This window comes from Drosophila sulfurigaster, chromosome 3 (assembly GCF_023558435.1).
Source record: "Drosophila sulfurigaster albostrigata strain 15112-1811.04 chromosome 3, ASM2355843v2, whole genome shotgun sequence".
In the NCBI taxonomy this organism is placed as follows: domain Eukaryota; kingdom Metazoa; phylum Arthropoda; class Insecta; order Diptera; family Drosophilidae; genus Drosophila; species Drosophila sulfurigaster.
In genome coordinates, this window is record NC_084883.1 from 34,527,413 (window position 1) to 34,537,877 (window position 10,465).

Genomic DNA, 10,465 nt, shown 5'->3' on the forward strand with positions numbered 1-10,465 from the left:
AATTAGCTGCCGGAGTTCAACGTAGGTTCAAGAAAGGAAAAAAGACAAACAAACAAAACTCCCCCAATAACGATTGACCCCAATGCAAAAATCTGTCAACTCTTTTCTACTACGATTCTTCGTTTTATTGGCGAAACTTTCGCTCTTACGCTTAGAAAAAAAACAATAATAATATAAAAATAACAAAGCCCTTTGTTTGCATTAATCTTGGCATCTGTTCGGGTATTATGATAACTACTTATTATTGCGCGTATTATTGTTATTATTATTAGAGATATTTTTGTCAACTTGGCTGGAGACCGACCGCAAACAATTTGTTGTTGCGGTTTTTAATTGCTCTATGAGATTCCGGCAATACGTAAGATTCGACTCAGCTCAAAAGCTCTCGAGGGGGTTAACGTTTAATGGCAACTGTTTCGCTTAGCTTCGTTTTTGTTTTGTTTCTGCGACTTTTTTTTTCTTTTTGCGTTTTTTGTATCTCTTTATTTTTGGGCGAAAGTTTTAAGTTTCGTTTTCGACTCACGAATAATTATAGTGTTTAGTCTAATGCCAGGCACTGTCGCTTTGGCTTAATAGACACAAACGTTTCGAAATTGTTATTTAAAATGTTTCTCTCTTTATTCTTTTGGCCAAATTCCCGCACAGCTTACGACTCCAACTCATATTACCTCTGAACAAAAATATAAAACACATGCAGCTGATACCAAACATAAACCTTACCACTTTTGTGACATGTTCTTGACTAATATCCAACCTTACCTTTCAATTTCATTTTATTTTATGATTTAGCTATTACTTTACATTAATAATTTAAAGGAATTGAAGTCATTTTTATTTCATTCTCAAGATCAAAAGAATTCTATGAATTTTAATTTCGATTCAAATAATTCCATTCTATTAGTTTTGTTATTGGAAGAAAGTTATAAAATTTTTATTTTATTTCTAAAATATTCATTAATTCTATAAGTCGTAATTTATATAAAAATCCCAAATAATTTAAAGTTAAATTTAGCAGATTTATTTGAATCTTGCAAACTTTTTTTACTGCTTAGAATAAATCGACATAAATTTTTCGAATTATAGTTGTCTTTTAAAATTAATATTTATATATTAATTTGCAGTCTCAAAGTTTTCTATTTTCATAAACTTGTTTTATTAATTTGCCAACTAAAGCAGAATCAACAATACCTATGAAGTTTATCGATTTCTCTATGCTTTGTTTAAATTATGGTTTACCTTGTTTTACCAAACAATTATTTCTAAATATTTTTACATGAATTTGTATGCAATGAGATGAATATACATATCTATTGCATATCTAACTACTTCTCTGCAGTTTCCCATCAATTAAAATCAATATAATTATACCAAAAGCTTACTATCGATAGTAGCATTCAACACTATCGATATACATAAATGATAGGACATCCCTAAGATATTTTGTTATTTGTTGAACCACTTGTTGCTCCTCTTGTGTCTTGCTAACCACCGCCTTTCCCGCTCTCTTGCCACCTCTTACAGATCTTGGTACCCTAAACAACCACAGCAACAACAACAGCAGCAACAATCACAGCACAATCATCACAGCAACAGCCACAGCAACTGGAGTCAATAGCAAGAAGAGCTTTTTGGCCAGCACAACGAGCACCGCAACAGCGACAACGACAACAACGACGACAAAAACTTTGAATCCGAGCACAAATCCAACTTTAAATTTGCAGCAGAAGCACAACAACAAAATGGAGCTGCTGAGCAGCCCAGCAACAGCAACAGCAATAGCAACAACAGCCACAGCAGCAGTGACAACAACAACCACAACGAAACAATTGCTGGTGCAGGATTATTTGAATTACGCCTCCCCGCCAACATATTCACGTTTGCCGCCCGATGGCCATGAGTTTCCGCCCAATTTCAGTGAGCCGCTGATCATGCATCCCACACAGACGCAACACACGCTGCTGCTCAAGACTGGAGCGAAAACAGAGCTCAGCTTCGAGCACAACAACAACACGAGTAACAACAATAACAACAACAACAACAACAACAAATTGGAGGCAGCTCCACCGCTGCCCAAGACGGGACCGCCGCCAACTGTGCCGCGTAAATTGTATCGCCAAGATTTGGTGATCAATGTGGAGGATGCGCGTCCAGCAGCAACCACACCATCCACAGCAGCCACAGCAGCAGCAACAGCCACAGCAGCGCCATCTAGCGCTCGTGATTATCAACGTTCCTCGAGCACGAATGCGCCACGCAAACCGAGCGATTGGCGCAAAGATGAAAAGTCCGAGAAATCGGTGCGTGACAAAATTGCCATGTTCTCGTCCAGCAACGAGCTGGACACGATTGTGCCCACACCCACATCCACACTTAGCTCCGCCAGCTCTAGCTCCAGCTTTGCACGCAAGCCGCTCAACATGAGCAGCGAGAATCTGCTGGAGGCGACACAATCAACGCCAGCGCTTAAGACGCGCGCGATGAGCGTGGAGAATCTGAATGATGCACAGCGTCAGTATCAGTTGGCCAAGCAGTTGCCACAGCTGCATGTGGCCGACTCCATGTACTCGCTGCACACGCTGTCCGCCACGCCCACAACGACACACAGCAACAACTACAGCTACGCCTCGCTGCCGCGTCGCAGTCACGGACTTGGCTCCAACTCGGCCTCGGCTGTGGAGCGTCGCATTAGCTTCTCGGGTGAGGGCGATGCGGCCAATCGCAAGGCAGCGATTACGAACATCTTGGAGCAACGGCGTCGCAGTCTGTCCAAGCTGCGTGGCCTAGTCATCCCGGAGCGTCCCCAGCTGCTGGAGCCGATCTTAGACTTGCCGGAGATCAAGAGCCAGGTGAAGGCGGCCAGCGGCGAAGACTCCACAGACAGCGGACTGGGCGAGACGCGTCCACTGCGACACACAAGCAACAACCTGAGCTCCCAACCCAACTCCCACAACTCGACTGTAAGCAGCAACAACAATATTGGCAGCTATCGCAGCATCTTCTCCAGCTCGCAACGTCGTCCGCTTGAGTCGCAGCTGTCACAGCCACCCGCAAAGCCGCCACGCACCTCGCTGGCCACGCCCACACGCCCTAATCTATCCACACAATTCCTGGGTGATCAGGAGAGCGACACGGATTCGGTGTTCTCGACCACAGCACGCGTGCCAACGCCGCCCGAGAAGTTCGCATTGACGCGCACGCTCAGCTCGGAGACAAACACCTCGATAGCCAGCTCCAACACCTCCACCCTGACGTCGGGCAGCTCAGCTGGTTCCCAGGCCAGCTGCAGTTCGTTGGGCAGCACTCCCACAGTCGACTTGACACGTCGTGTGCTTAAGTTGAATGGCAGCGCCAACAGCTCGGAGTTGTCGCTGGGCAATCGCAAGAGCATTTTGGCCTCGGCCAAGTGTCGCAGCGCCAAGAGTCGTGGCCAGGACAACAGTCAGGACAATGACAACGACAGCACCGATGGTGAGGCTTGTGTGCTCAACGGACGTCGCGTCAAGTCGAGCTACAAGCAACAACAGCAGCAGCAACAGTTGCAGCAACTGCAGCAACATCAGCTGCTGGGAAAACAACTTGTGGTGGACAAGCTCATCAATGTGGCTGCCTATGTGGAGCTCACATCCGACACAGACGACAGCAGTCGTCGCTCCGATACGCCGGCCAAGATCAGTGCCATGTTTATTGATGAGGAGCGCAAAGCCAGCTTCAAAGCGGATCCCACGCAACGTGCCAAAATGCAACAGCGTGTCCAGGCCAAGCCGGTCATCAGTCCGCTGGCCCAGCGTACTCAAACCCCTAAGCTGAGCAGTGTCGGTCTCGGTGCTGCAGCCAACAAGTCGCAGACAACCGCCGAGTTGCGGGAGAAATTCGAACGCAGTGCTGCCGCTGTGGCTGCTGCAGCTGCTGCCGCACAAACGCCGCCGGTGCACAAGGCAATTGCCACCGTGGTGGTGGCCACAAAGCCGCATCACGAACGCTTCAGTTCGCTGGATTCGCTGGCTTCCAGTTCGTCGGGTGTTAGCTCAACCACACAGAATGTGAGCACCACCCAGGAGACGGCCACGGAATTCGGCAGCTTCTCGTCGCTGGGCAGCAATCAGAGCTTGATCACCGCTCAGGATGTGCAGCAGATTGTCGAGGAGGCCGATCCCCCATTGAAGACCCCGGAGGCGTTCATCATTGTCCTGCAGCGGGATACGCCCGAGAGCAGCATTGGCATCACGCTCGCCGGTGGCTCCGACTACGAGGCTAAAGAGATTACCGTAAGTGCGCTTTTATTACAATAAAATAATAATTCGATTTTTAAAATAAGTGTTACGTATTAAGAATTGATTGAATATTTATTTATTGCATATTTATTAGTTCGGTATTTATTTATTTCGATTTTACTCATTTTTATTATAATATTCATCTATTATATACTTTCACACTATTCTTCGCTTAACAGCCGATTTGCTTAACATGAGTTATGGCCGATTACACTTTATATTTAGTTCCATATTTCCATATCGTTCACACTCAAAAACATAAGTTGGAAAAACCAAAGCAATTATAAGAAATATATTGGTTTTTTGCTTAGCTTATTTGTTTAACTCATATAGGTATTATTTCCAATATTTATTAACAAGTTAAGCTAGTTAACCACACTCAAAAACAGAAGCATTACTTACTCGTAAATTGACATTTTTTCGGGTCCGGTTGCGACCGTTAAGGCTTAAGGTATAAGTTGTACCTTAAATTGAAAATTTATTTTTTTTCTTTTAATTAATTCCTTAACATTTATTTGTTATTAATTGCATTTCATTCTTGAGTCTTACTTAATTTTGGTTTGTTGAAATTTCAAATTGCAGTTAAAATTCCAAATTGATATTGTTTAATAAATGAACTCCGTGCTAAAATTAGGACAGTGCAGAATAATCGAATAAGTATTAGTAACACATTTTTAATTTAAAATAGAAAATCACGAATTGAATTTAAATTTAGAATTGTAATATAATTTACTATAACCATAACAATAATAACATGACTATTTTACTGGATAAGTATTAAAACATTTTAAAATTCGTTCTCCTATTCTCCTGCAGATCCACAAGATTTTGAGCAACACGCCGGCTGCCAAGGATGGTCGCCTGAAGAAGGGCGATCGCATCTTGGCCGTCAACGGCATGAGCATGCGGGGCTTGACCCATCGCGAGTCCATCAGCGTGCTCAAGGTGAGTTCACCACAAAGGAATTCTTCCGATTTGCACTTCTCTTAAACGCACTTCTCTTTCCTCCCCATAGACACCACGTCCTGAGGTCGTTGTGGTCGTGACACGCTCCGAATCGCTGATCATCAAACCATTGAACAAGAAACGCTCCTCGCTCGGCTCACTCAGCTCGCTGAATGAGAAGCCCACGGAATTGGATTACGAACGCAAGCGCAACTATCACAAGGCATCGCGCTCCCTCGATCTGGACTTGGATATTGTGTCCAACGAAGGCGGCACTGCCACGCCCAGCACCCCAAGCACAGGCACCAGCAGTCCACAGCAGCCAGCCAGTCTGCTAGACGAAGCGAACAGCAATGATGCGGAAGCCACCATTGCCACCATTCGGGCCAGACGTCAACTCTCCCGTGGCGATGCCGCCAAGCTGAGCACCAGCGAACTTCTGGAGCGAGCTGCCGAGGCACGTCATGCCATTGCCGCCGAGATTCGTGCTCAGGGTAAGTTCAAGTTGTTGAACAATATGAAATTCAGCAACTAACTTTTGTTTCTCCGTTCCAGCTGAGGATGCTGCGTCTGGCGGCGGTGCGAGGTGTGTGGAAATCGTCAAGGACAGCTGTGGACTGGGCTTCTCCATCGAGGGAGGCTTCGACTCGCCATTGGGCAATCGCCCGCTGATTGTCAAGAAGGTTTTCATGGGTGAGTTGAGAGCACTAACTCCTCCTCCTCCTCCTCCTTACTTATCTTGCTAATAACCCTGGTTTCTCTTTTCTATCTTAGGCGGCGCTGCCCAGAAGACCAATCAGGTGCGAAATGGCGATGAGATCCTCAGCATTAATGGTGCATCCACGGCGCGCATGACACGCGTCGATGCCTGGAACTACATGAAGCAATTGCCGCTGGGTCCGGTCAAGATTTCATTTGCCTGAAGAAACCCCTGAAGAAATCACAGATCACGGATCGAAGCTGATATATAGTGAAAATGCGCCACAATTTGTTAGTTTTTAAGCAAAGTGTTTTGTTTCTGCATTTAGAAAACGATCTATACACAATGTTTATCGTAATCGTATAACGTAATCGTAATCGTAATCATTATATACTATTTAAAAAATAATTTAAAGTGCAATTTGCTTAAACTTTGATCATTTGATTGCGGTCGCATTTAACCACCGCCCTATACATATACTATATACTATATACCATAACATGCATACACATGATGATTGTACATAAATATTCTTATCTTAATTTACATTATTTAACGCGCATAAAGCCGCGATGCGATGAAATTCAGTTTTCCTTATACATAATATTGGTATACCATTTTCACATACTTAAATATACATATATATCCAAAAGATTAAATGGGACAAAAATAATAATAACAACAACAAAAACAAAAAAGAAAATACAACAATAATATTTGATGCATTTTATGCCATAAATTATGCGGGATCAATATATATATTATTCTTAATAATTATTACTTATATTATTTAAACCACAAACAAAATCAATGTTTACGTTTACAAAAGTATTTGCTAAAAAATATTATATTATATATATACACTATACTTGTATGTATGATACTTACAAAATAAACAAATTATACAATATATAAAACAATTTTTTTTAAATTTTGTTGTAGAAAATTAAAATTTTTTTTTAATCTATAAAGGGCAGATTTTAAGATAGCTTGGATCTGAAAGTTTATATTTTATTAATAGCTTTGGAAGGGGATGATATGATATACATACATACTTGTTTATGGGTTAGATCTGCTAACGATGAAACGGTATCTTTCCGATGATCAGTTTCTTCAAGTATTCTAATTGAAGATCAGATATTCCCTGATTTTTGGGTTGATCTATCAATATAATTATCCTTAAATGTCCATTAATAGTCCTCTTATCGATGTTATACTTTTGATGATCGGAGTAGTTATTGCCGAGTCGAAGCAAATATTCCATTGACGAATATTTTCCAGCTGCCTAAAAGTATGCAACAATTTTGGTTCGCAAAAATATCCACTGCGCGCTTTCAGGCGCTAAACTTCGAGGCTCAATTTTATTTGAATAATTAAACGTTTAAAATTTCTTTAATAAAAACATTTTAATTATTTGTAACTTTTATAAATCAAATCAAATTTGCGATCCCCTCTAAAATGTTGTCATTCATATCCCAATAAATAAACGCAGTTTTCTTTTTTAAAATAATATATTTGTATTTGTTAACCGTTAATTCTTTTTCATTTAATGCAAATATCTTGGCCATTCACTTGTTGGAATGCGGATAGCCGATAAACATATACCGAACGAACTTTCGGTACACTATGTTTTCTTTAACGTCTTGAACTGAGCTTAGAAAAAGTGTTGCTTAAACTAGTTAAGTAGAATCTAGAATCTTCGTAACATCTTATATATATAAGTGTATATATCTAGTTAGTGTTAAGTGAAATTACTGTACATCGTAAATTCGAAGAGATTAACACAGCTACGATTAACTGTGGCCATCTTTGGGCAAGCTTGGTTGAATTGAATCGCTAACAATTCTGTTTTAGAGATCTTTGGTGGGTTTGGGAGCCAATTTGGGCAACTGCAACAGGCCAGCGCGTGGTAACAAGCCGAGATGCTGCAGTGCATTCGGCGAAGGTGTTGCTGTCGGGTGTCCATTCGAATGAACTTGATTAATATTGTTATTGGGTGGCTCGTTTTCCTCGAATATTGAGCCCAGCAGCTCGTAAACGCGACGCTTGAAATACAGTTTCTGATGGAAGTTCATGTGATTCATTTCGGGACGAAGTCCTTGCAGAAAAGCGTCATCAAAGTCTATCATTGGCTTCGTTTCGACAGCAACATCTCCATTGTTGTTAGTGGGCTGCCAGAAAAAAAAAAGATGCATAAAGTCAAACTTTCTGGCACGTTGCAGAAGTCGTATGCTTACCTCGGTGGCTGGCGCCCCCTCGACTACTGTGCGGCGACGCTTTTTAGGCGGAATGGCGGCATTTGCTATTAGCTTCTGTTGTTCGTCGTCGCTCGGCTGCTTTGCCTCGCTGGCGACGCTCTGCGCATGCTCCTGGCTGGCCCACTCGGAGCTATCGCTGCTGTTATCCTCTTCGCCGCTGCTCATCGAGTGTTTGATGTGCAACAAGGCGCCCGGCTCTTGGACCAGTTCCTCTGCCTCATCATCGTCGCCCTCATCGCCGCGACGAACGCTGTCGCGTGAGCGTCTGCCTTTGATGGGCACCGGGACGCCGGGTGTAATGTGCTTCTTGAGAAACTCGAGCTCCTCGCTCAGATAGTAAGGCTTGACGCGATTCGCGCGACGCTGCACGTTGATGGAACGGGCAAAACTTGTGCGTATATTACGAAAGCGTTCCTTGCAACTATCAACTGGAAAGCATAACGATTACAAACGTTGCTATCGATTATCGATAAATGTCAACTTACTGTCATCATTCATCTGGCTGGCAATGTCCTCCCATGCGCGTTCCACATGTGATTTGCGCATGTACGAAGGATGCGAGCGATCGTACATGCAAGGATGTTGCTTCACCAGGCGACAGATTTTGGCATTGATCGCATGCAACTCGGGTGTTATCGCATTTGTGGTAATCGCTGTTGCTGCTAAAAGGCTTCTGCTCAGCGACTTGTTTCTGTTGTTGCGCCTCTCGCTGTTGTTGTTGTTGTGATTAGTGTAGTTGTTGTTGTTGTTGATGCTGCCTGTGCTGCGTCGAGTATTCATTGTTGCTGTGGCGAAAGAAACGACAAAAAATAAAGAAACTAGACGTTAACTGCGCAGCAACAGTGCAAACCGAAACTGCAATTTTGTTGCGTCCGTTTCCACAGCAACTGACGCTCTCACTCACACACACACACACACACACAAGATAGAGCGAACACACGTGCATAAACACACACACACATTGAAGCGGAGCCCAAAACAAACCGTTGCGCACACAGGTGACAAACGAAACGAAAACACATTCACTGCATTTGCAGACGACAAAACGTTTCGGACATTTCGTTCGCCTGTAGGGCGCAACAGCTGTTTGGCGCGCGATTTCCACTAGACCAGCAACAATTACGCTTATTTTTACAATTTGTGCATTCGTTTAGTGGTTTGTACTTCATGCACTTACCTGCAATTTGTTGTATCCGTTTATTGCTTTTTACACAGATTTTCTAAATATTCGCCTTCGCTGTTGATTCGCTTTTGTTGCTGCCGTTGCTGGAAGTGTTGCTGCTGTCGTTGTTGAGCTGCTGCTGTTGTTGATGCTGCTGTTGCGGTGAAATTGCTGTTGCTGCTGAGTTTTGTAGCCGACACACATACACACACATAGAATTTATTTAGGCTAACGCTCTCACTAGCTCTCGCAGTCGCTCTCAAAATTGTACATACATATGCATGTACGTATGTTTGGCTCTCTCAACAGTCACAACCGGCGTTGCTTGCAAAATGATAACGACAATTTCTAAAAGCGACAGCAATTGCAACGTCAATAATGTTTCACAGATGAATTCCTTACATTAGCAACAAACTTGATACGCGAAAGATATGTAAACTCCAATAGCTCTGTATATGTATGGTAGGTTCTGCTATTGTCGTAAACAATTTTGTGCCGGCAAAAAGTGAAGAAAACTAAACAAAATTAAAGCATGGGCGCCGTTGGCTGGCGACTTGTATGAAAAGGGAATGGCTAATATTCAGGCGAACTACCCTGGTCTCATTGGCAAAACAATGGGATGCCACTGCTCACGCACACAGCGACAACTGTGCTGCCAGAGAGTGAACGAGAGAGATTGGGAGAGAGCAAACCCGAGAGTGCGCGCCAGTATTGCCAGCTGTAAATTTGCAAGCAACAACGAGTTGGTGTTTGAATAACAGCTGGCAACAATATTAGATCGGTTGCAATTAATGTCGAAAACGTATAAATTTTGTTGAGGCCCTGGAATATGGAATACGAATAATTTGCCAATTTTATCGAATTAGTTGTATTTATGCCTGATTTGTTGCAGCAACTTAAGACAAAAAATGTCTTGGATTATGAAATAAATTTTAGAAAACTTACTTAGATAATAACTTATTAAAATATTTAGTTAAACTTGGAGCTTTGACATTCTGCATTAATCGACGGTCAGCTCAATAATGCAACCCTCCGTCGTTGAACAGTCAATTAAGTTCGTCGACAGCGACACCAATACTATCGGAATCGGCTCTCTGGCCACACTCTCCATCGGCACGTATATGAATAC

General features: G+C 42.9%; 2 protein-coding genes across 6 annotated transcripts in view; one reads left to right on the top strand and one right to left on the bottom strand.

The window, feature by feature from the left end:
• Window positions 1-6,744, top strand: part of LOC133846136 (DEP domain-containing protein DDB_G0279099) — a 151,906-nt gene extending 145,162 nt beyond the window's left edge. For 4 of the 5 annotated variants that reach the window (XM_062280905.1, XM_062280906.1, XM_062280908.1 and 1 more), the window contains 5 exons: window positions 1,522-4,265; window positions 5,088-5,216; window positions 5,287-5,710; window positions 5,772-5,909; window positions 5,991-6,744. In XM_062280905.1, the coding sequence (XP_062136889.1) occupies window positions 1,522-4,265; window positions 5,088-5,216; window positions 5,287-5,710; window positions 5,772-5,909; window positions 5,991-6,139 (3,584 nt within the window). In that variant the 3' untranslated portion in view covers window positions 6,140-6,744. Of the gene's footprint in view, window positions 1-645; window positions 804-1,521; window positions 4,266-5,087; window positions 5,217-5,286; window positions 5,711-5,771; window positions 5,910-5,990 lie in introns of those variants that run through there. The other variant, XM_062280907.1, reaches the window with a different exon arrangement.
• Window positions 6,745-7,425: 681 nt separating this feature from the next.
• Window positions 7,426-9,783, bottom strand: LOC133840616 (putative mediator of RNA polymerase II transcription subunit 26). The gene is made up of 4 exons (XM_062272547.1): window positions 9,352-9,783; window positions 8,660-8,959; window positions 8,154-8,602; window positions 7,426-8,087 (listed from the first exon to the last, which is right to left on the bottom strand). Exons 2-4 carry the CDS (start codon window positions 8,952-8,954, stop codon window positions 7,767-7,769), a joined length of 1,065 nt encoding a protein of 354 aa, XP_062128531.1. The 5' UTR covers window positions 8,955-8,959; window positions 9,352-9,783; the 3' UTR covers window positions 7,426-7,766.
• Window positions 9,784-10,465: the final 682 nt, after the last annotated feature.

Excerpts from the sequence above, each read along its gene's own strand:
- LOC133840616 (XM_062272547.1), bottom strand. The coding sequence starts at position 8,954 with ATGAATACTCGACGCAGCACAGGCAGCATCAACAACAACAACAACTAC. Across the intron at positions 8,603-8,659 it reads CAGCCAGATGAATGATGACA|TTGATAGTTGCAAGGAACGC; the intron begins GTAAGTTGACAT and ends TATGCTTTCCAG. Across the intron at positions 8,088-8,153 it reads AGGGGGCGCCAGCCACCGAG|CCCACTAACAACAATGGAGA; the intron begins GTAAGCATACGA and ends TTTTTCTGGCAG.